Source organism: Staurois parvus, unplaced genomic scaffold, assembly GCF_062004578.1.
Source record: "Staurois parvus isolate SC_StPar_1 unplaced genomic scaffold, SC_StPar_1.0 ptg000166l, whole genome shotgun sequence".
Lineage (NCBI taxonomy): Eukaryota > Metazoa > Chordata > Amphibia > Anura > Ranidae > Staurois > Staurois parvus.
This window is the reverse complement of record NW_028317962.1, coordinates 1,000,565-1,021,441: the sequence shown is the minus strand read 5'-3', so window position 1 is coordinate 1,021,441 and position 20,877 is coordinate 1,000,565. Positions and strand designations below refer to the sequence as shown.

The window sequence follows — 20,877 nt, the reverse complement described above, 5'->3', positions numbered from 1 at the left end:
ATGGTAACTGCCTCGACCTTGTATTCCCCTACCTATGCACTCCTTGCAACCTCACCAACTTTCCTTTTCCTCTCTATGATCACTCCCATATTAGCTTCACTCTCTCCTTGACTTCCTCCTCCTTGTCTTCCAACTACCAAACAGTTACCCGTAGAAACCTTTGTTATCTTAACCCTTCTATTCTTTTTTCGGCAACAGATTGTCTCTATGACAAAATCTCAGCCCTATCCTGCCCCGACCTGACCACTTCTGTGTACAACAGTTTACTGTTATCCACCGTGGACACATTGGCCCCACTCACTACACACAGAAGTAGGCCCCAACCGCTACAGCCCTGGCAAACAGACAATACCAGATGCCTCAATAAACGTAGTCGTGCTCTGGAGTGTTTATGGCGTAAGACTAAGACCCAGCAAGACTTCGACCAATATAAATCTGCCCTTCAAAAATACAATTCTTGTCTCCACACTGCCAAACAGATCTATTTTATCACTCTCATTAACACCCTCTCACGCAATCCCCATCAACTCTTTTTTACCTTTAACTCTCTACATCATCCTTCTTTACCTCTACCCACTAACTCACTCACTGCCCAGGAGATTGCTAATCACTTCAAAAATAAAATTGATACAATTCGTGATGAGAAGCTAACCAAACCACCTTGCCCCCTGGACCCTGTTCCCTCACAATTACTATGGGCACCCTCTGGCTCTATCCTTCATTCTATAACTCATATCTTCAATCCCTCCCTTTCTACTGGCATCTTCCCCAACACTCTAAAATATGCCCTAGTCACCCATATACTTTAAAAAGCCTCATTGGCCCCATCAATCTTAGCAACCTAAGTCCCATGTCCTTACTCCCTTTTGCCTCCAAACTCCTTGAACGTCTAGTCTACAACCGGCTGAGCTGCCACCTTTTTGAAAATGACCTTCTCGATCCCCTTCAGCCTGGATTTTACCCACAAAAGTCCACAGGACCTGCTCTCCTAAAACTAACAAACGACTTACTAACCACTAAAACCAATGGTCACTATTCCGTACTTTTGCTCTTGGACCTCTCCGCTGCCTTTGACACAGTTGACCACCCTCTCCTCCTCAAAAAACTCTATTTACTTGGTCTTCCTGACTGTACTCTCCATTGGTTAGAATGTTACCTATCTCACCACACCTTAAGTGTCATTTACAACTCTACTTCCTCCTCTCCTACTCTTCTTACTGTCGGGGTCCCCCAAGGTTCTGTCCTTGGACCTCTCCTATTCTTGATCTACACTTCTTCCTTGGGTCAGCTGATAGCTTCCCATGGTTTCCAATACAATTTCTATGCTGATGACACACAAATTTATCTCTCTACTCCTCAGCTCACCCCATCAGCTTCCTCACGTATCACCGATTTACTAACAGACATATCAGGCTGGATGTCATACCACTTCCTAAAACTCAATCTATTCAAAACTGAGCTCATAATATTTCCTCCCCCACGTGCCTCTTCCTCTGATTTCTTGGTCAGAATCAATAGTACCGCTATCAACCTATACCTGCATGCCAAGGTGCTAGGTATAACCCTGGATTCTGAACTATCCTTTCAGGCCCACATCCAATCCCTGTCCAAATCATGCCACCTCAACCTCCACAACATCTCCAGAATACGCCCCTTTTTAACCAATTATACTACAAAGTTCCTAATTCACTCCCTATATCTCTGCCTCGACTACTGCAACTCCCTCTTCATTGGCTTACCTTTACATTGACTATCCCTCCTCCAGTCCATCAGGAATCCTGCTGCTAGGATCATCCACCTTACCAACCGTTCAGTGTCTGCTACCCCTCTCTGCCAATCCCTCCACTGGCTTCCACTCGCCCAACGAATAAAATTCAAAATACTAACAACTTACAAAGCCATCCACAACTCTGCCCCCAGCTACATCACCAACCTAGTCTCAAAATATCAACCAAACCGCTCTCTTCAATCCTCCCAAGACCTTCTGCTCTCTAGTTCCCGTGTCACCTCCTCCCATGCTCACCTCCAGGACTTCTCCCAAGCTTCTCCAATCCTATGGAACTCCTTACTCCAATCTGTCCGCCTCTCTCCTAATCTATCCACCTTTAGACGATCCCTAAAATTCTTTCTCTTTAAAGAAGCCTATCCTGCTTCTACCTAGTAAACTACTATTTATTTCCTCCATCAGCTCATCCCCCACAGCTATTACCTTTTGGATCACCTAACCCTTCCTCATAGGTTGTAAGCTCTAATGAGCAGTGCCCTCTGTTTCCTCTTGTACCAAATTGTATGGTAACTGTAATGTCTACCTTCATTTTGTAAAGCGCTGCACAAACTGTTGGCGCTATATAACTCCTGTATAATAATACTAATAATAATAATATTAATAATAATAATAAAAGCAGGCTAAGTCCTAGTAACACTTCTTCACCATCCTGGAGGCTTGTAAAGAAGTGCACCTTCACTTTGTACATAAAGGATAGGGGAAACGAGAAAGCCCAGTGGTATTTAATTTTATGGTTTGTCAGATGGAAAAGTAGAGGTTTTAGGGAATGTCTCCTTTGGCTGGTCAGTTGGGATATGTCCACAAATATTTGGATGGTATGTCCTAGTAAAAAAATATCCCCTCTGGATCTAGCAGCCATCATAATTTTCTCTTTGATCCTATAAAAGTGTTGTTTAATGATCACATCTCTGGGCAAACTGTCAGGCCTCGATGAAAACAATCCAATTCCAATTGATGCGGGGAAAGATCTGGGATGAGATCTCGCATCAATGTATGTATAGCTGATTCCAGATCTATAATGGTTTCAGGTAAACCCGATTCTAAAATTATAGCAACGAGATATGTTCTCCAGGTCCTTAATTTTGGCATTCACCTGGTCTAGCTGCTCCTGAGTAGAAATAATAATTTTGGTGTTTTGGTTCACTCTCTTCACTGTACCGCCCATCTTAGACTCAATGGAATCAAGGCATTCACCTATAGACTGAAAGTCACTCTTGATATCTGTTTGATGTTGATGATTGTGCAGAAGCCTTTGATAATTCTCATTCCAGAAGGGCAGAAAATCTGGCGATGAGTACAGCATCTGATCAGTCACAGAGCTAGTTTGGCTTAAAGCTATCTCGGCCAGCTCAGAAGTGTTCTTGCCCATAGAGGAAACAGGTGAAGGGACATCCCCATCTATGTCTTCCCCCTGGAGAAGCAGAGGAGGGAGAGAATTGCGGCATCTCACCTGGGGATGATGGGAATTTCTCCTCCTGGGACTGGGAAGCATAAGGGTCCCGCACAGCATCTTCCCTGGACTTGTCAGCGCCGGAAGGAGCGAAGTTTGCTGTGGTGGCAAGCTGCCTCATGGCACAGGCTGTACCGGTGCCATCTTGGCCACCTGAGGTTGCTGTATATGTGAGGGAGACTGGCACGTGGAGCGGGGCTGCTGTTGCGGGTGTGGAGGCTTCTTTTTAGCTGTTCCCGCCTTCCTGTGGTTCATCTTGGCCTCCTCCAGCTGTCTGTGCCTGCAGTGGGCTTCATCCTGCACCCCAAAATTCTAATTATAGCAGAGAAGGTCGGGGCATGCAGAGCGCAGTCAGAGCATGTCCATTCCTGCCGCCGCGCGCATGCGCACTCTTTTAGTAACACTTTAGGGTAAAAAACCTTTCAACAGCAATGCCCCCAGCCCCCCTTCCTAACACTTACCTGAGTCCTGTATCGATCCAGCACTGTGAGCGGTTTTAGTTCTTCTTTTCTCTTTCCGTCCTCTCATAAGCTTGACTTGTCATTGTCTCCGGTCGCTGCCAGCCAAATAACGAGAGGAGGGAAAGGGGGGCAGGGCCGAGCCATGTTGTGCATATCTATAGATTGTGCCTGCATGTGTGCCCCCATAGCAAGCGGCAAATTCATTGCACAGAACAGGTGAGTATAACATGTTTTTATTTTAAAAAAATACTTTACAATTGGGGTATTAAACCCAAAACCAAAAACTGTATTATACTGTACTGCAGCTTACCAATCATTAGGTGTGTTGGCTGCATCGGTTCTCTTTTTGTATACCTTCTTCCCTTTGTTCTCGCCTGGTGACCTGGCCAGTAACACACCTTCAGTATTAGTGAGACACAACTCTGGAGGAATGAGCACAGGACACAGCAGACAGCAGAATTGTCAGTCTGGGGAATGGGAGTGTTAAATGTATTAGCAGATTTGAATACAATAGCAAATTGAAGCCAAACTCCAGCTCGCATCTTATAATCAATTACAGCAAATGTTTTTTTTTCATTTTGGAATAAAGGTTGTACATGAATAAATAAAAGATGATCATTTTAATCACCCTTGCTAAATGGATTGTCTCATCCATGCAAACTGGTACATTCTGCTGGAGAACTTGATCTTCTGAAAAACAGCAGAATAGCTGGCTGAATCACAAGATGAAAATAGAAGAAAGAAATCCGAAAAAAGGAAACTAACGCAGCCATCGCATCTAAAAATTGGTAAGCTGCAATAGAATAAATGTTTTCTTTTGAGTTTAATACTTTTTTGCTGACCCTTTTTTTTCTTACAATATAGGGCTGTAATTTATCTATTTTAGTTTTATCTTTTAAACAGGAACCTGATTTTGCAGACTGCAACCATCATGTTGAAAGAGCAAACTTGATTATTTTCTTCCTCATTCACGATGGAACTGTTTAAAGAAAAAATCCATTTAATGTACATTTTTTACATCAAAAAGTATATAGTTATCTAAGGAATGCAGTTAGGTGTTGTGACTATATTCCATGTCATTTGGTAATTCAGTCACTGATGGGTTAAGCAGCCATTAATTGGAAAAGGCAAGACAATGTTGTGAGGACAACCCAGCTTAATCCTCCCACCCCAGCATGCCTTCATTTTTTTTTGCTACTGCCCTTAGGTGATGGATGCCTGTCTCTTTCCCTTTAGTAGAAACTTGCTCATTTCTTATTATTAAATCTGTTCTAGCAAGTCTTCTAGTTAATATATTGCCAACACAGCACTCTCTCAGGAGCTTTCAGGATTGGGTGAAGCCTAGGCAGTGCCTTGGGGGACCTGTACCCAGACCCCACCAGATAGAAAATGTGGGGCAAGCCTGTAATGTAGCTTCCGGCACTAGATGCTGCATTTACTGTAGCATTCACCTTAGCATGGCATTCAGTTAACTACAGGGCGCTATTCAGGTCTAGGGTTGTGGTCCATCTGGCAGTCGAACCCTGTCGCTGAAGACCCCTTTATGAGGTGAACCCACCCAGAGGGCGAGGATCTGGTTGTGGTGGCCTGTGTCCCTGGATTCAGGTAAGCTTGGGCTTATTGCCGTGCATGGTGCCCATTGTGTAATTGTGGCCTGGCCCTTTAATCGCCTCCCGCCCACCATATAGTACAATGACGGGCGCAAGGTGGTTCTCTCGTTCTGGGAAGATGTCATATGAAGTCCTCCCATTCTAACCGCGCATGCGCGACTCAGGGAGCACGCAGTACGGCGATCGGCGGTGCGCTGTGTCCCTCGGACACAGCGGATTACCGATCAAAGGAAAGAGCAGATGTCGGCTCGGTCATGTGATCACCTGTGTCCAATTACAGCTAATCACATGTAAACAGGGAAATGCCAGTTATCGGCATTTCTCTCCTCACGAGCTGTCACGCTGACAGCTTGAGAGGAGAGGAGAGCCGGTGATCAGTATTCCTCAGAGGGGAAATGTACACAGATCATCAGAGCACTGATGATCAGTGTGCCCTGATGATCTGTGTAGCCCCAGCAGTGCCACCTGTCAGTGTCCATCAGTGCCACATTTCAGTGCCTACCAGTGCACATCAATACCACATATCAGTGCCCATCTGAGCTGCCTTTCAGTGTCACCCATCAATGTCAGTCAGTGCCACCTATCAATGCCAGTCAGTTCCACCTATCAGTGCTGCCAATCAGTGCCAGTCAGTGCCAGCTATCAGTGCCAGTCAGTGCCACCTATCAGTGTGCATCAGTGCCGCCTATCAGTGCCCATCAGTGCTGCCTATCAGTGCCGCCTAACAGTGCCAGTCAGTTCCACCTAACAGTGCAAGTCAGTGCCGCCTATCAGTGCCATATATGAGTGCTGCCTTTCAGTTCCCATCAGTGATACCTGTCAATGCCCATCAGTGCCACCTACCAGTGCCTCCTCATCAGTTCCCATCAGTGCCACCTATCAGTGTCCATCAGTGCAGCCTATCAGTGCCCATCACTACAGCCTCATCAGCGCACATCAGTGAAAGAGAAAAATCACTTATTTACAAAATTTTATAACAAAAACTAAGAAAAAACTTTTTTTTTCAAAATTTTCAGTGGTTTTTGGTTTGTTTAAGAAAAAAATAAAAAAATCCAGAGGTGATTAAATACCTCCAAAATAAAGCTGTCACAAAAAATGATAAAAATTTCATATGGGTACAGTGTTGCATGACCACGCAATTGTCATTTAAAGTGTGACAGAGCTGAAAGCTGGAAATTGGCCTGGGCAGGAAGGGGGTATAAGTGTCCTGTAGGCTAGTGGTTAAGGGTGAACCTGGAGTGCTGACTGTAACTCCTTCAGTTGCAGAAAAACCAGAGAAGAGTTCAATCTATTTATATGTTTAATCCCATCATAGCACCTTCCAGTGGACCTTTAAGTGGGTGATGCAGGGATTATGTAATCACGGTTGGGATCCCATCCCACTGGATAGCCCCCTCAACTTGGGATCTTGGGATCCTGACATGGTTAGCCTAGCCTGTTGCCCCTCCCCAGATATTTATCTAGGAAGGAAATTGTACCTGTTTATCTACAGCTGCCTGTCCCCCACATCCATTCAAAGTGCAGCATTTACACAGGATCTCTCCGCCATGAAAAGCAGGGGGCGAGGAGCTGAAGCTATATCAGTGGGGGGATCTGTGAATGCTGATTGGAGGGAAGGGACATGCCCCCCTTCAAACAGCACACAGGAGAAAATCAGAGGCTGTCAATCACAAGCTGTGCTCTCCCCTGTCACCATTTTTCTCTTTCTGTCAGCGAAACTCATCAGAAGTGACTGATGCTGATAGTAGTTGAATGGAGCAGCAGACAGAAATTACACTTAGCGCTCCGTATTGAGACAAGCACACACTATAGTAGGATGTGCTTTGTTCATATTTCATGTCTAAGGTTTACAACCACTTTAGGGATAATGCAATAAGCACATGTTTATAACTAGAGTTACATGCATCAACCATGCCAAATGTCACCAGAATGGGTCCCTTAAAGGGGCCTTATTCTAAAACGTCTTTCCCTACTGACTTGTAGCTTCAGCCTGTATTGTGAGCTGGCTCTCATTCTGATAAGCCCCCCAACCTAAACCTAATGCTCAACAATATCCTTTTGAGTAGGAGTTCTTAAAGAAAAAAGCTGTTCTCACTGTGGATCCAGCTATTTCCTGCTTTAAATATACCTTAACGATTCCTGTTGTAGATGTTCCTCTTTTTAAGAACCCTGTAGACGAGAGTTTAGAAACCCTCTTTAGGGCCTAATTTGCTCTGGTGGTCTGGATTTGCAGCCTGCAATTGACTCTTTCACTGTCTGCCAGGCTTTATCCACCATGGTCAGAGAAACTGGATCCATATTGACTATATCCTTCTGTCCCGCAGCAGTAGGAGTTCTTCCCTATGACCCTGCACTATTGTGTCCCTGGGCTGGTGGATATTCTACTTCAGGTATCCAGGATAGGTTCTTTGGCTGAAATGTCGGTCTGCGGAGCTTACCTGCAAAGCAATTCCCTGTGTCTTATGCCTAAGTATCCTAAACAGGAAAAGCCACATTATTTGAATGTAGTGCACGCTATTTGCATTTATTTCTCGGGCTATAGCCTCTTTTTGACATCCTGACTTTCATTTCTGAAAAACCCTGCAAGGGTCAGCTGCTTCTTGTTTCACTTCTGCTGTTGGATTCAGCAACTCATCAATAGCTCATCATTCAAAATGAACTCCGCTAGAAGTATTTGTGCTTTTGAGGTTTTTCAGCATCCCGCTTCACTTTTCAAATCTCGTTGGATGTGAACCTGGCCATAAGGTCCTTCAGGTGACCCTGTGACCTGTTGGGCCTTGCTTGTTCTTGTTTGAGCTTGTTAGCCATTGTAAGGTGTGTTGCCCACACCTCAGTTGGACTGCTAAGGGATGTCCCATTAGTGACTGAAATACCGGCAAGAAAATAGGGTTACATCACAGAACACATTCCCCCTCTGCATTTGTATTGCTTGCTACAAAACTAAAGGCATGCTGGCATTAGCAAGGGTTAAGCTGGGCTGTCCTTACAACTTTGATTTGCCAGTGTCCAATCATTTGAAGGTAGCTGCTTAACCCCTTTGTGAATGAATTACCAGCCTTTGTTCAGTGATGTGCACCAAGAAAAGGATTTTACAGGTAAGAAAAAAAAATCTATCTAATCTATTTTATAGGGAAGAGATCAGGTTTGTTCTTCAAACTTCAAAGCAATGACATTTGTTCATTACCACAAAACTAATAAACCTGATTATTTTATGATCAAATGTAGCATGAAGCTTCCATATTAGGAGTATACCATATGTATACCCTTACCTTGTAAAACAACCCATTCAGTGTAAAAGAAAAGCAAAACATTTGTGTACATATAAAAAGCATTTGTGATCACATACCCCCTGTAATCAGCTGTACAAGAATCTTAGAGAGCTGGGGGAGAAACAGCAGGACACTGGCCATCCCAGTGAATGGATATGCAAGGAAGGGGAAGTGTGTCAGCACAAGTCTTTTCATTGGAGGAGCATAGGCTGAGTTCTCAGCACAGCTAGAAAACTGACCACACTGTGCTCTCCTGCCTAGCATGCTCAGTTTTTTTAATAGGAAATCATAGGGATTGGCCAGAACACCAGGGATTTCGCACAAAGAAAGCAATACAAAGAGAACAGGATACTTTTTGATATATACATGGTACAACAGGCACATATTAGGAACATTTTGCACTGACATATTCTGTAAAAAAAAAGCAATGTCCCTTTATTGAGGTCCTCATTTTGTAGAACGATAATACATTTTTACACATGTGAATCAGTCAGGACATTTTAGTTTCTTACTTCCACGTGGTTTTTATGTACTGCTATGAATCTCTTCCTTTTTATTAGTTCACCATGGGGCAAATCTGTGTCCCAAATATATTCTGGAGAAAGCACTTTGGTAGGTTTATTGTATACCAAATATCTGTTGAGATGGGACTCCTCCTGCCAAATGGCTTCTATGTTCTTTTTCTTGTCCTTCTTGATCCCATTTTGGCAAGCCATGCTAAGCTTATGAACTTCTTCTACCTTCCCACCGTACAACGCTGCCATATAATAGAAGTCTCCCTTACCAAAAGGTATATAAGCATCGGAAATGGGCCGTCGCTCATATGTAAATGCTTGTGGTTCAGAAAGGAAAAATACTGGATGCAGTGTGGCAAATAGGTCACTAAGGATTTCCACTCCCATGTGGTCATTAAAGACCATGTCCACATCAGCACATACCAAGTAGTCAATCTCATTTGGCATCTGCTCCTTTGTCATGACAGTCAGGATTTCCATTCGTCGCATGGACACATCTTGCCATCGCTTGTCGGCGGACACTTCATGAAACTTCAAAATTCGACCTTCACCCATTTTGGGCTTAACTACATCATCGACTTTGTCAGTGAAAACATAATATGTAACATTATGGCCAACCATGAAGAAACGTTCTGCTGATTCCAGGAGTGGACCAAGAAACCGGATGTACCTGGAAAGAACAATACCATTGTTAACAAATACTCTAAAATAAATGAAAACACATCCTATAACATCGAATAAAGCTGCATAGTATTTGTAACACCCCCCTAGTTACAATAGGTGGAGCTAGATCACCAATGGTTAGACAGGAGCTGAATAGCAGCTCAAGTGCAATAGGCAGGGGGGCCAAATTTAGGTCAGAGCTGAGAGACTCTGCAGGACAGTCCCTCTGGAATTTCCCCCTGCTCTGAGGCTTTTGGAGGAGAGCCTTGGTGGCAGTGGGTGGATCTGAGGAGTAGTTGGCTGCACCTTTGAGGGACCTCAGCAAGTCCATAACAGGAGGCTTGGCAAGGGGCTGGACTCCCTTAAGAGGTGTTAGAGTCTGCACAGTAGCACTAGTTGGTGTTGGAAGGTGGTGGGAGAGGAGTAAGAAGCAGGAAGATGTGAGGCTGGAGGAGGAAGGCTGCCAGGAGGCCTGCTGGGATGGGGCCTGCCTGCAACCCTGCAGCTGGAAAGAAGGAGACCTCAGGACTTACTGGCCCCTTGCGAGATGACCACCTGTGTGGCAAGGAAGGAGCAGCTCAGCTTGTAGGCCTGGTAGCAGCAGCCATTCCACAAGCTGTATAGGAAAGGATCTGAGGGAATACACGTGCAACCCCTGGGCAGATACCTCAACTCTAAAGGCCTGATTTCTGTTTGTGGATGAAAGCTGTGTGGAAAATGCTAATTGACTGGCTGTGCAGGACTGTAGGGGGGCCCAAATTCATCAGCAATCCCTAAGGGGGTACTGCTACATATTCTACTAACCATTTTATGTTCCCTTTGTATTTATCTGATAAACTCATAGCATGATAGTATCAGGTCACTTGAGAGAAAAACCAGTAACACATTCTTCTAAAACTTCCATGACAGTGAGCAACAGGGAAACACATGTCCCTGCAATTAAAATGTATGTAACTTCTAACTTCTTTCATTGTTACCCTTTGGTCTTTTAATAATACTACTGAAAAGCAAAAAAAAAAATACCAATTGATCCTGACAGAAATCTTGTAAACCAATCACTTCCTGTGTGTACCACCTCTGTTGAGTGCTGTCAGTTTGCAATTTTTATGGAGATGAGAAGAAAGAGTTGTGTGGTCCTAACATGTCTTGTTCTAGGGCGGGTGTCGGCAACCCGCGGCTCCAGAGCCGCATGCGGCTCTTTTTCATCTTTGCTGCGGCTCCGGAGCACACTGCCCACCAGGTGACAGGCAATAGGGTTTCAGTGGTCGGCAAGCCGCGGATCGCAAGCCACATGCGGCTCTTCTGTGTGCCGGGCGCCCGCTCCCCTCCCTCCTCTCGGGCGGCCGCCTCAAAAGTCAGGACTCTTTTAATCCGGCCCGCGGATCGTGGAACATTGGCTGTCAGGATGTAGGCGGGGCAGCCAGGATGTAGGCGGGGCAGCGTGACGAACTCCTCCCCTCTCACAGTCCGCCCTGAAGACCGGAACACAGCGCGGGAACACAGCGAGAGGAACGCGCGGAGCAAAGGTAAGTGAATTGAGACAATATAGGGAATGAATTACTATAGGGGGGGGTGAATTACTACGTGGGGGATGAATTACTACGTGGGGGATGAATTACTATGGGGGATGAATTACTACGTGGGGGATGAATTACTACGTGGGGGATGAATTACTACGTGGGGGATGAATTACTACGTGGGGGATGAATTACTACGTGGGGGATGAATTACTACGTGGGGGATGAATTACTATGGGGGATGAATTACTACGTGGGGGATGAATTACTACGTGGGGGATGAATTACTATGGGGGATGAATTACTACGTGGGGGATGAATTACTACGTGGGGGATGAATTACTACAGGGGGGATGAATTACTACGTGGGGGATGAATTACTACGTGGGGGATGAATTACTACGTGGGGGATGAATTACTACGTGGGGGATGAATTACTATGGGGGATGAATTACTACAGGGGGGATGAATTACTATGGGGGATGAATTACTACGTGGGGGATGAATTACTACGTGGGGGATGAATTACTACGTGGGGGATGAATTACTACGTGGGGGATGAATTACTACAGGGGGATGAATTACTATAGGGGGGATGAATTACTATAGGGGGGATGAATTACTACGTGGGGGATGAATTACTACGTGTTGGGATGAATTACTATATGGGGGATGAATTACTATGGGGGATGAATTACTATATGGGGGATGAATTACTATACGGCGTAGCTACTCAACGTGGTTCAGCTCCGCCTCGCCACGAGTACAGTGCCTGGTGACGTCAGGCCTCCTGTGTGCGAGGGGGAGGAGTGACAGAGCCGAAACCAGCGTGAGCTAGCGTTGCATGAGCGTGAAGAAGAACACAGCACTGCGCGGGAGTGAAGAACAAAAAAAGGTAAGTTAATTTAACGTTTTCTATGAAAAGTAGTTCTGAGGGGGGGTTAAAAAAATATTAATAGAAAAGTGACAATAATATAATAATGTATTTATAATTTGGATTACATTGGGCCCTCATATTTACCGAAGGCTATGATTGTGATTATGACGATACACTGTGGCCCTGATTAACCCTTTGCTTACTGGGCCCTTAAACCCCCTTCATGACCAGAGCGCTTTTTGCAATTTGTCGCTGCGTCACTTTAACTAACAATTGCGTGATCGTGCGACGTTGTACCCAAACAAAATTTTTTTCAAAGAAATAGAGCTTTTTTTGGTGGTATTTGATCACCTCTGCGGTTTTTATTTTTTACGCTATAAACCAAAAAAGAGCGACAATTTGTTTTAAATGTTGCAATGGTTTTGCGGCTCCCAGTCTTTTTTTTCCCTTCGGAAACGGGTCCAAGTGGCTCTTTATGTCTTAAAAGTTGCAGACCCCTGTTCTAGGGTGACAATAGGTTCCCCCATAGATATAGTACAGTGGGTGAGCACTGTCACCTTAGGACATGAAGGCGTGGATTTACTAAAACTGAATCACTCAGAATCTGGTGCATCTGTGCATAGTAGCCTATCAGATTTTAAGATCAGCTTGTTCAGTTAAGCTTTGGCAATAAGGCTGGCCATACATTATACAATTTTCTTACAATTTTCTGTCCAATTTCCTTTAGATTTACCTTCAACTGTGTAGTGCAAGGGTCTGCCTAATTGGATACAATTAAAAGTGTTGTTTAGATTTGACCTCATATTATATGGTTATGAGCAAAATTCTCAAGAAAATTGTATAAGGTATGGCCAGCCTAAAACCTGGAAGCTGATTGCTTTATCTGCAGAGTTGCACCAGATTTTGAAATCTCCAGTTTTAGTAAACAACCCCCGAAGTGTTTTTGTTCCTGGGTGTAGATGTTAAAGCGTTAGTAAACAGGTAGTAACAATAGTAGACCCAAAAACAAAACAAAAAAATATGATACTGCAGCTTACCAATCCTGGTGGCTACATTGTTTGCTTGTTTTTCTGTCCCCACGGCTGGCCAGACAGACAGAATCGGCTTTGATCTGCTCTTCCTTATAGTAAACTGGAATCGATGACCTAACATCACCTCTGGTTTACTTGGAAACAATCGGTGCCATTTTTTGAAAAATGAAAGCATTCTTGGTGTTTTGAATGGTTTTAAGTGCAGAGGAGGGATCTTTGGTCCAGATCCCTCCATAAAGAGTACCTGTCACATACCTATTGCTCTCACATGGGATGTTTATATTCCTGTTGACAGCAATAAAAGTGATAAAACAAAAATAAATAAGCAAAAAGCTAAAAGCAACAGTGTAAAAATGTATCACGAATAACCCCTTCTGTGGAAGGATATTCATACGAAACGCATCAAGGAGGAGCCCCACTACCCAAAGACATCACGCTGCTGGATCACGGAGGTCCGGTGGCCACCATAACTAGCTGACTGGTCAGTAACATTGGCAGCAAAGGCTACTTATATTTGATTGTATACAGAGCTATTCAACTTCGTTTACCTGATCATAGTTGGATGATATATCCCCTATGTTTTGCTCTACTATGAGCTTTTAAACCCTCAGGACCCAGGTTCCATCCGACTCGGAGGATGGAATAAACTTCCTTATGACCAGACCATTTCATACCATCCATGAGAGGGACCTCTGACTGACATCGCCCTAAGCGCCCATACCATCAGAGGGGGAGTATCCCAGACCAGACCAGGTTCCATTGAAGGGAGACCTCCAGGCTGGCTAATATTAATTAATGCGCATTATGATTGCGCTTCTGGTGAGTTTGCAATCCTACTAATCTATCACACACCACCGGATGATAATCACCTTCCACTTTATGGTTGATTCCTGATATCCAGAATATATGTGCACAGCCTGCTGGATCTTCACTTTGAATAGCACCCTCTCGCCATATAATTTATATATTGGGACTCACCTATGTGCTCACATGTATTGATTTTTTACATGATGATTATGTCTTTATTTTGATTGAGGAACATACATGTTTTAGATCACCTTAGTTATTCATTGGTTTATTTTATGCGCTGCACTTATTCGTGATACATTTGATTTTTATGAGCGGACTTGTAGTACCTTTTGGTGCATTTAGCTGCTAGCTTTGTTAGCGCTCGCTTATTCTCATTGTGTTATTCATAACAGTGTAAAAATAAAATAAATTAATAATTAAAAAATGATTTTATAATGCCCTCCCATGACTGTGCGCATAGGCAAATACACGCGTCGGTCCTGCAGAGACGCAAACAGCGATTGTCCAATACATGTGAGGTTTCACCGCAAACGGCAGATCATGGGCAGTAATTCTAGCACTAGACCTCCTCTGTAACTCTAGTAGTAACCTGTAAAGGCTTTTAAAGTGTCGCCTATGGATAGTAAAATTTACATAGTTTGCCGCCATGCACAATTTTAAAGAGTGACATGTTTGGTATCTATTTACTTGGCGTAACATCATCTTTTACATGTTACAAAAATTTGGTTATGTATTGTACATAAAAATTCCAAAGTGTATTTTTACAAATAATTTAAACACTGCTGCGCAAATACCACGTGACATAAAAAATAGCAAAACCCACCATTTTATTCTCTAGGTCATCTGCTTTTAAAAATATATAATGTTTAGGGGTTCTAACTAATTTTCTAGCAAAAAATACTGATTTTTATATGTAAACAAAAGTGTCAGAAAATGGCTCAAGCAGTTAAACTAAAGTAAAAACATCTTAATTTTACAGAAAAATGTCAACTGATTGCACACAGAACGCCGACTCTCTTGCTGTCACCAAAACTAAACCAGGTAATGTAAGAAGGCTTCAGCTCTGCTCTCCACCCACAGGAGAGGCCCTTAGACGCGTTTCACCCCCTAGTTTGCTTAATCATTGGCCTCAACAATTATGCCCTCTAGAGGGCAAAATGCATCCGAGGGACCTCTCCTGCAGGTGGAGAGAAGAGCTGCAGCCATATTACATTACCTGCTACAGTTTTGGTTACGGTGATTCAGCGTCCTGTTTGCGATCGGTTTCCATTTTTCTGTAGCATATTGTAGCCTGACAAGCTGTTTTATACAATCTGCACCAATTCAATACATGTCATGTTGGCTGATATCAGTGATAGGAGCTTTACAGCGGTAGTTCTTGTTTGTCTACATCTGAATTTTACAATTACAGTTCACTTTTCAGTTTTTCTTATCTTATATTTCTTAATACTTCTTGTAACTGTTCAACACTGAGGATGTCTGATAAAGCAGTCTTATCACACATAAACAAGTACATTGGCTCATACTTACTTTTTTACAGCAAATACAAACAGTCCTATCCTGGTGTCCTTGTGTTGTTCATTTAAAGTGTTTAAATCATATAGTCCATCCCAGATGATTGGAGCAAGCCAAGACGTGATGGCATTCAGACCAGCTTTTCTAATGACAGAAAAAAATTATTAGATCAACAACATTAAAAAATCAGCACTCAGAGTAATCTCATTAAAGTTCTGGAGGTATTTAGCAAACATCTTTCCAGGCTTTATGCAACAACAGGTACTTTCAGTCCAGGATGGACAGTCTGCCTTTTGGAGAGCAACTCCTTTCTCAATTTGCCTCAGACTCAAAAGAAACATAACCGTGGAGGAAGTTTAGTTAGCTATCATATCTTTGAAACCGCATAAGAAACTGGGTACTGACAGCTTCCGTGCAATATATTACCATAAATTTGCAGATCTCTTGGCACCCCTCTTGGTGACTGCTTTAACAGTCTTCTGAAAGGCAAGACACTCCATCAGGTGGCCCTTGCTGCCATTCTTTCTAGGCTTCCGAAGCCCAACACTGACAATGACACCTGGTGAATTATAGGCCCATCTTCTTACTGAACTTCAATATGAAACTGCTGGCTAATATCCTCACTACCTACCTAAACCCCATTATAGGATGACTGATACACAGGGATCAAGTCGGGCTCATTCCCCTTCTCCCGAGCGAGTGACAATATTCGTTATGCCTCTATTCTTGGGAAAATACTACGGATATGGCGTATTCCAGCAAACTTGCTTTCATTGGACATTAGAAAGGTCTTCGATTCAGACTTCTGACCATATTTACACTACATTCTGAGACATTTCCTCAAGTGAATTTTATCTCTTTGAACTTTCCCCTAATCCTGTTTTAAATACTCCGGAGATTCTGTAGGTGTGACCCATTCCTTATAGTTCAAGGCATGAGACAAGGCTGCCCCTTATTACACTTTTATTTTATTTGCCTTTACCATTGAACCTCTGGCCTATTTAATCCATTCTTCCCCAACATCAAAGGCATCAAATTAGCCGCACACCACCACAAGCCCACTATGTTTGCCAACAATGTTCTTCTTTTCATCACTTACTCCGATGTTACTACCCCCAACTTACTGCAGATCCTTGTCCAGTTTTCTGTAGTCTCCAGCTTGGAGTTCAATCAAGCCAAATCAAAGGCTTTGACTCTCCTCCCCACAAGACTTTGCTTCCCTACAAACCTTGTTTCCTTTTCTCTGGTCCACTGTTTCCATCCCATATTTGGGCACTCGCCTGAAGACCACATGCGACTCATTATATCGGCCAACTACCCATCCATGCTGACCAAACTTACCTCCTATGTATTTCATGGGTGAGCAAAATCACAGCAGTTAAAATGACCCAGTTCCCCAAATTTCTGTACCTTTTCCATGTCCCACTGGTTAATTTACCCTTACATTATTTGCGCATACTTCAGCAACAATTGTTTCAGTTTACCTAGTGAAGGGTTCGTCCGAGATTTCCTAGGCTCACCTTTTTCCTTAATTTTTTTTTTTTTTGCTAAAACACGAGGCAGTCTGGGGCTCCCCCATTTGACAAAGTATTATAAAGCCGCTCAGATTGTCCAATTGACTAAATAGCATGCAACAATGGAAGGCCCTCTATGGGTGAGTCTGGAAGCAGCAGAGTGCAACCCATTGGCTATTACTAAGCTCCTTTGGTTGACCCCGAGAGAGTGTAGATTCATCAGAAACCCCACCACCTCACATTCTCCCACCCCTTGGGATCACATTAAACAGCATGCAGGCTTCTCTAAGCTCGCTTTCCTATATTATCTGTCACACAGAAACTATAATTCTTCCTGGCTTACACCTCTCCAGCCTTCTTCTGTACCTGTGTTATCTCTAACTAGATTGCACTGAATAGAGGGCATTGATGGGATTCTCCCTTTCCCAATGCTATGTCAACACCACCATCAGAACTTTTTCACTACTTTCAAATTAAATATTTGTTCCTGATTAGCCCTTCCTCCCACTCATCCATAGATCAACTTACCACATTTGAACATCTTTGTGAGAAAGACCCCCACAGTCCAGGACAGATTTCCACCCTGTACATTCTGATGCTTTCCAAGCTTCCCATGGCCTCCATTTTATGTTAGAAAATAAAAGTCTGATCTTGGTGTCACTCTTTGGCCAGAAGATTGGACTACTATATGGAGGGACACTATGTCTGTGAATGTTGCCGCACTGGAAGCCTCATACAAGGTCCTGGTACCTCGCTGGTACCTTGTTCCAGAGTGCATCTCTAAATTTGTACCAAACTGTTCTTCTGGGTGCTTTAAGAGCTGAAAGGATTCATACCTACATGCTCGGTGGATGTGCCCTGTAGCCCATAGGGTTTGGACCAAGACGTTTGATCTTCTTTCCACAGTGCTGGATAACTCTATTGCTCCAGACCTTGCTATAGCTATTCTAAATCAGCACACTCCAGATATTACCACTGCCCAATTTAAGCTTCTTTTTACAAATTATAACAGCTGCTAATCAGACAGTGTCAGCTGCCTGGAAAACCTCTACTCTTAGTATACTTGCAGTCAAAGATCAAGTTACATGAGCCATGGTCCATGCAAGATTGATGTCACTCAACACAACTGTGTCCCCAAATATACCAAAACCTGGCAGCCGTAGATCGATACAATTTCTTCCTGCTGATTTTTATTTTGTGTTTTATGTTGTTTGAGCCATAATGATGTGCTCCAGACTTTTACTGCCACTAGTGGCCTTCCCACTACAGGATAGACCCCCCTCGAAACCATCCTACATTCCTCTTACCCTACCTTAGCCACCTACTTATTTCTTTGTCTTTTCTATTCACTTTTCCATCACTTTGCAAAGGACAACTTGTTTCTTGCATAAGCCATTGTTACTTTATTCACTGGCTTATAATTTCTAGCTTTGCTATATGTTTTCCTGGCCCTGTCTGGGTGGCCTTAGCCTACTCTACATAATCAATGTTTTGAAATACGTGTCCACTCTTCATGAATGTTGTGTGTGAACTTTGAAAACCTGATTTAAAATCTTTTGTGCCTGATACAATTTGGAGAAGATCTCAGGCTCTGATCCATTAGGACTGCTCCTGCAGAGTCAGCATTTACATCCTTTTATTCCTGTTTTTGATTTTTTTTAGTACTTTCCCATTGAGGGTGGACTGGGATATTCGGGTTTACTGCACCAACTTTACACGTTGTAAATGTATAGCACTTTTATTTTTTCTCTGTGTCTCGCCTGCATTGCAAGCTCCACCTGGCATGGCCATCAAGAGCTTCTGGCTGTATCATTAACTATTCGCATGTTAAAGTGTTACTAAACCCACAATAGTAAAATCAGTCTGTATATGCAGTAAAGCATGCTTGTTATACTCACTGTGGAACCTAAAGGGTTAATCATCTGCATCGTGTAAAAAGAACATTTGACCCTTTCTTTTCTGTTCCTCCCCTTTTTCAAGTGACCACCTCTTTCCTTATCTCCTGATAAGAAAGACTGAACCGTAGCCATTCTGCACATGCTCGGTTTGGTGTGTATTGCTAGAAAGGTTTTTTTTTTTTCTTGGGAGAGTGCATGTGATCAGCACAGGACCAATCAGCACTGGTCAGACAGAGGGTCAGGGGTTTTTCATCCTCCTAGAGCAGAAAGAAGACTCCTCCTACAAGCTTTAGCTAGTGCTCGGCTGGACACTGATAGAAGCCACAAGACTGCTCTAACTACTGATGAGAAAGGGTATTTAGCAGTTTATACTTACTAAAATAATTGCATTTCCATGTTCTGTGTACTGTGCGAGACCAGGTATAGTGAATGCAGGGCCCTGGGTTTAGTAACACTTTAACTTTCAATAAAAACATTGAAACAGAAAATCTCCACGTATTGGGTGGAGCCTATGTGCTGATGTCATGACGCCGCGTCCGTGAACAGGAGTGGTGGTCATCTTGGTATGTGTAAAGACACAGTTTTGTTTTATATCTCCACGTGGAATGTTTTATCCTCATAAAAATAAATTACTACACTATATATCGATTTCTGGGCTCCTGTGGTGAGCTTTCTTCCTTAGAAGTCCTTTCTGGTTAAAGATTCCAAGTCTCCATCTGAGAAAGGTTTTACAATGCTGCCATTCCAGTAGCTTTCTGGAGAAGTCCTTTCTGGATAAAGATTTCAAGTTTCCATCTCAGAGTTTATACATTGCTGCTATACCAGTAGCTTTCTGGTGAATGCATAGTGGTGGTGGATTGTCTCACTGGATTCCACAGCACTAATTTTGAATTGAACACTACTGTGCCTTGTACTGCCACGGATACATTATTTTTGTCACTTAGATTGATTTATCTGGAACTGAACACTGCTGTGTTTGCTGTGTTGTGTAGTGCCACAGACACATTACTTCACTTTATTCACACTGATTTATTTTTGGATGCTATTTATGTGCTAATTGTATTATTTAGCTTATGGATTGATCATTTCACATTTAGTTTACATTTTGTGTGATTCATATCCTATAACTTGCACTGGCGATATAATTTCTTTTATTATACATTTATGCGCTGCACTTTTTTATATGTTTGTTTATGAGATCCATTGGCACTGTCTCTTGTGCTAGCAGCTTGGTTTTTTTTTCATATCAGCGCTTGCCATATATTTACATTTACTTAGAATGTGATTAGTCAACATGTGATACCATAGCAATAATTTCTGCAATGAATATAAGAAGTGTATGTATCACTACCCTTTTTTTTGGGTTCCCGGTCTGTCCTGAGCCTGCTTTGAAAGCATAGTCTCTGCTGACGCCACTGTGAATCTTGACCAGGAGGACTCCCTGGCTTTGAACCATAAAATAAATATACACAGTTTAAACTGAGTAAATATTCTGGTTATATTGAGGTCAGAAGATAAAGAGTGCAAGTGCAACATGAATGACAGTGGATGTGCATAAAAGAAAAGTTAAACACTCTACAAGGTTCAACAAAGCAATAAAGCACATTATCACTTTAGGCAACCACAAATGTCCTGCAGAATCAGAAGATGTCTCTCCCCAAGTGAGTTGGAGTGAACTCTCAAGCTGTCAGGCTAAATCCCTTTTGGGTTCTCAGCTGCTGGTAAGGGTTATCCTGTCTGCAAGGAGCATATGCTATAGCCAGAGTTCTGTGGTTTCAGGGTCTTAGTGAGGCACTAAAGCAGTAGGCCGCAATACAGAGTGGGCTGGACAGTCTGGGCCTTATTGTGATAATCTGTGGTGTAGGGTATACTGAACCAGGGGCGGACTGACCATTTGGAAACGCAGGCACTGCCCGAGGGCCCGGGGTCAGTAGGGGGCCCCATGAGATGCCCCTGGTACC

General features: G+C 43.2%; 1 protein-coding gene across 2 annotated transcripts in view; it reads right to left on the bottom strand.

Annotated features, from left to right (window-relative positions):
- Window positions 1–3,914: 3,914 nt before the first annotated feature.
- The window catches only part of LOC149462799 (histo-blood group ABO system transferase 2-like), a 136,561-nt gene continuing 119,598 nt past the window's right edge, over window positions 3,915–20,877 (bottom strand). For both annotated transcript variants that reach the window (XM_089676324.1, XM_089676325.1), the window contains 2 exons: window positions 15,520–15,648; window positions 3,915–9,761 (listed from right to left, as the gene is read on the bottom strand). In XM_089676324.1, the coding sequence (XP_089532450.1) occupies window positions 9,077–9,761; window positions 15,520–15,648 (814 nt within the window). In that variant the 3' untranslated portion in view covers window positions 3,915–9,076. The remainder of the gene's footprint in view (window positions 9,762–15,519; window positions 15,649–20,877) is intronic.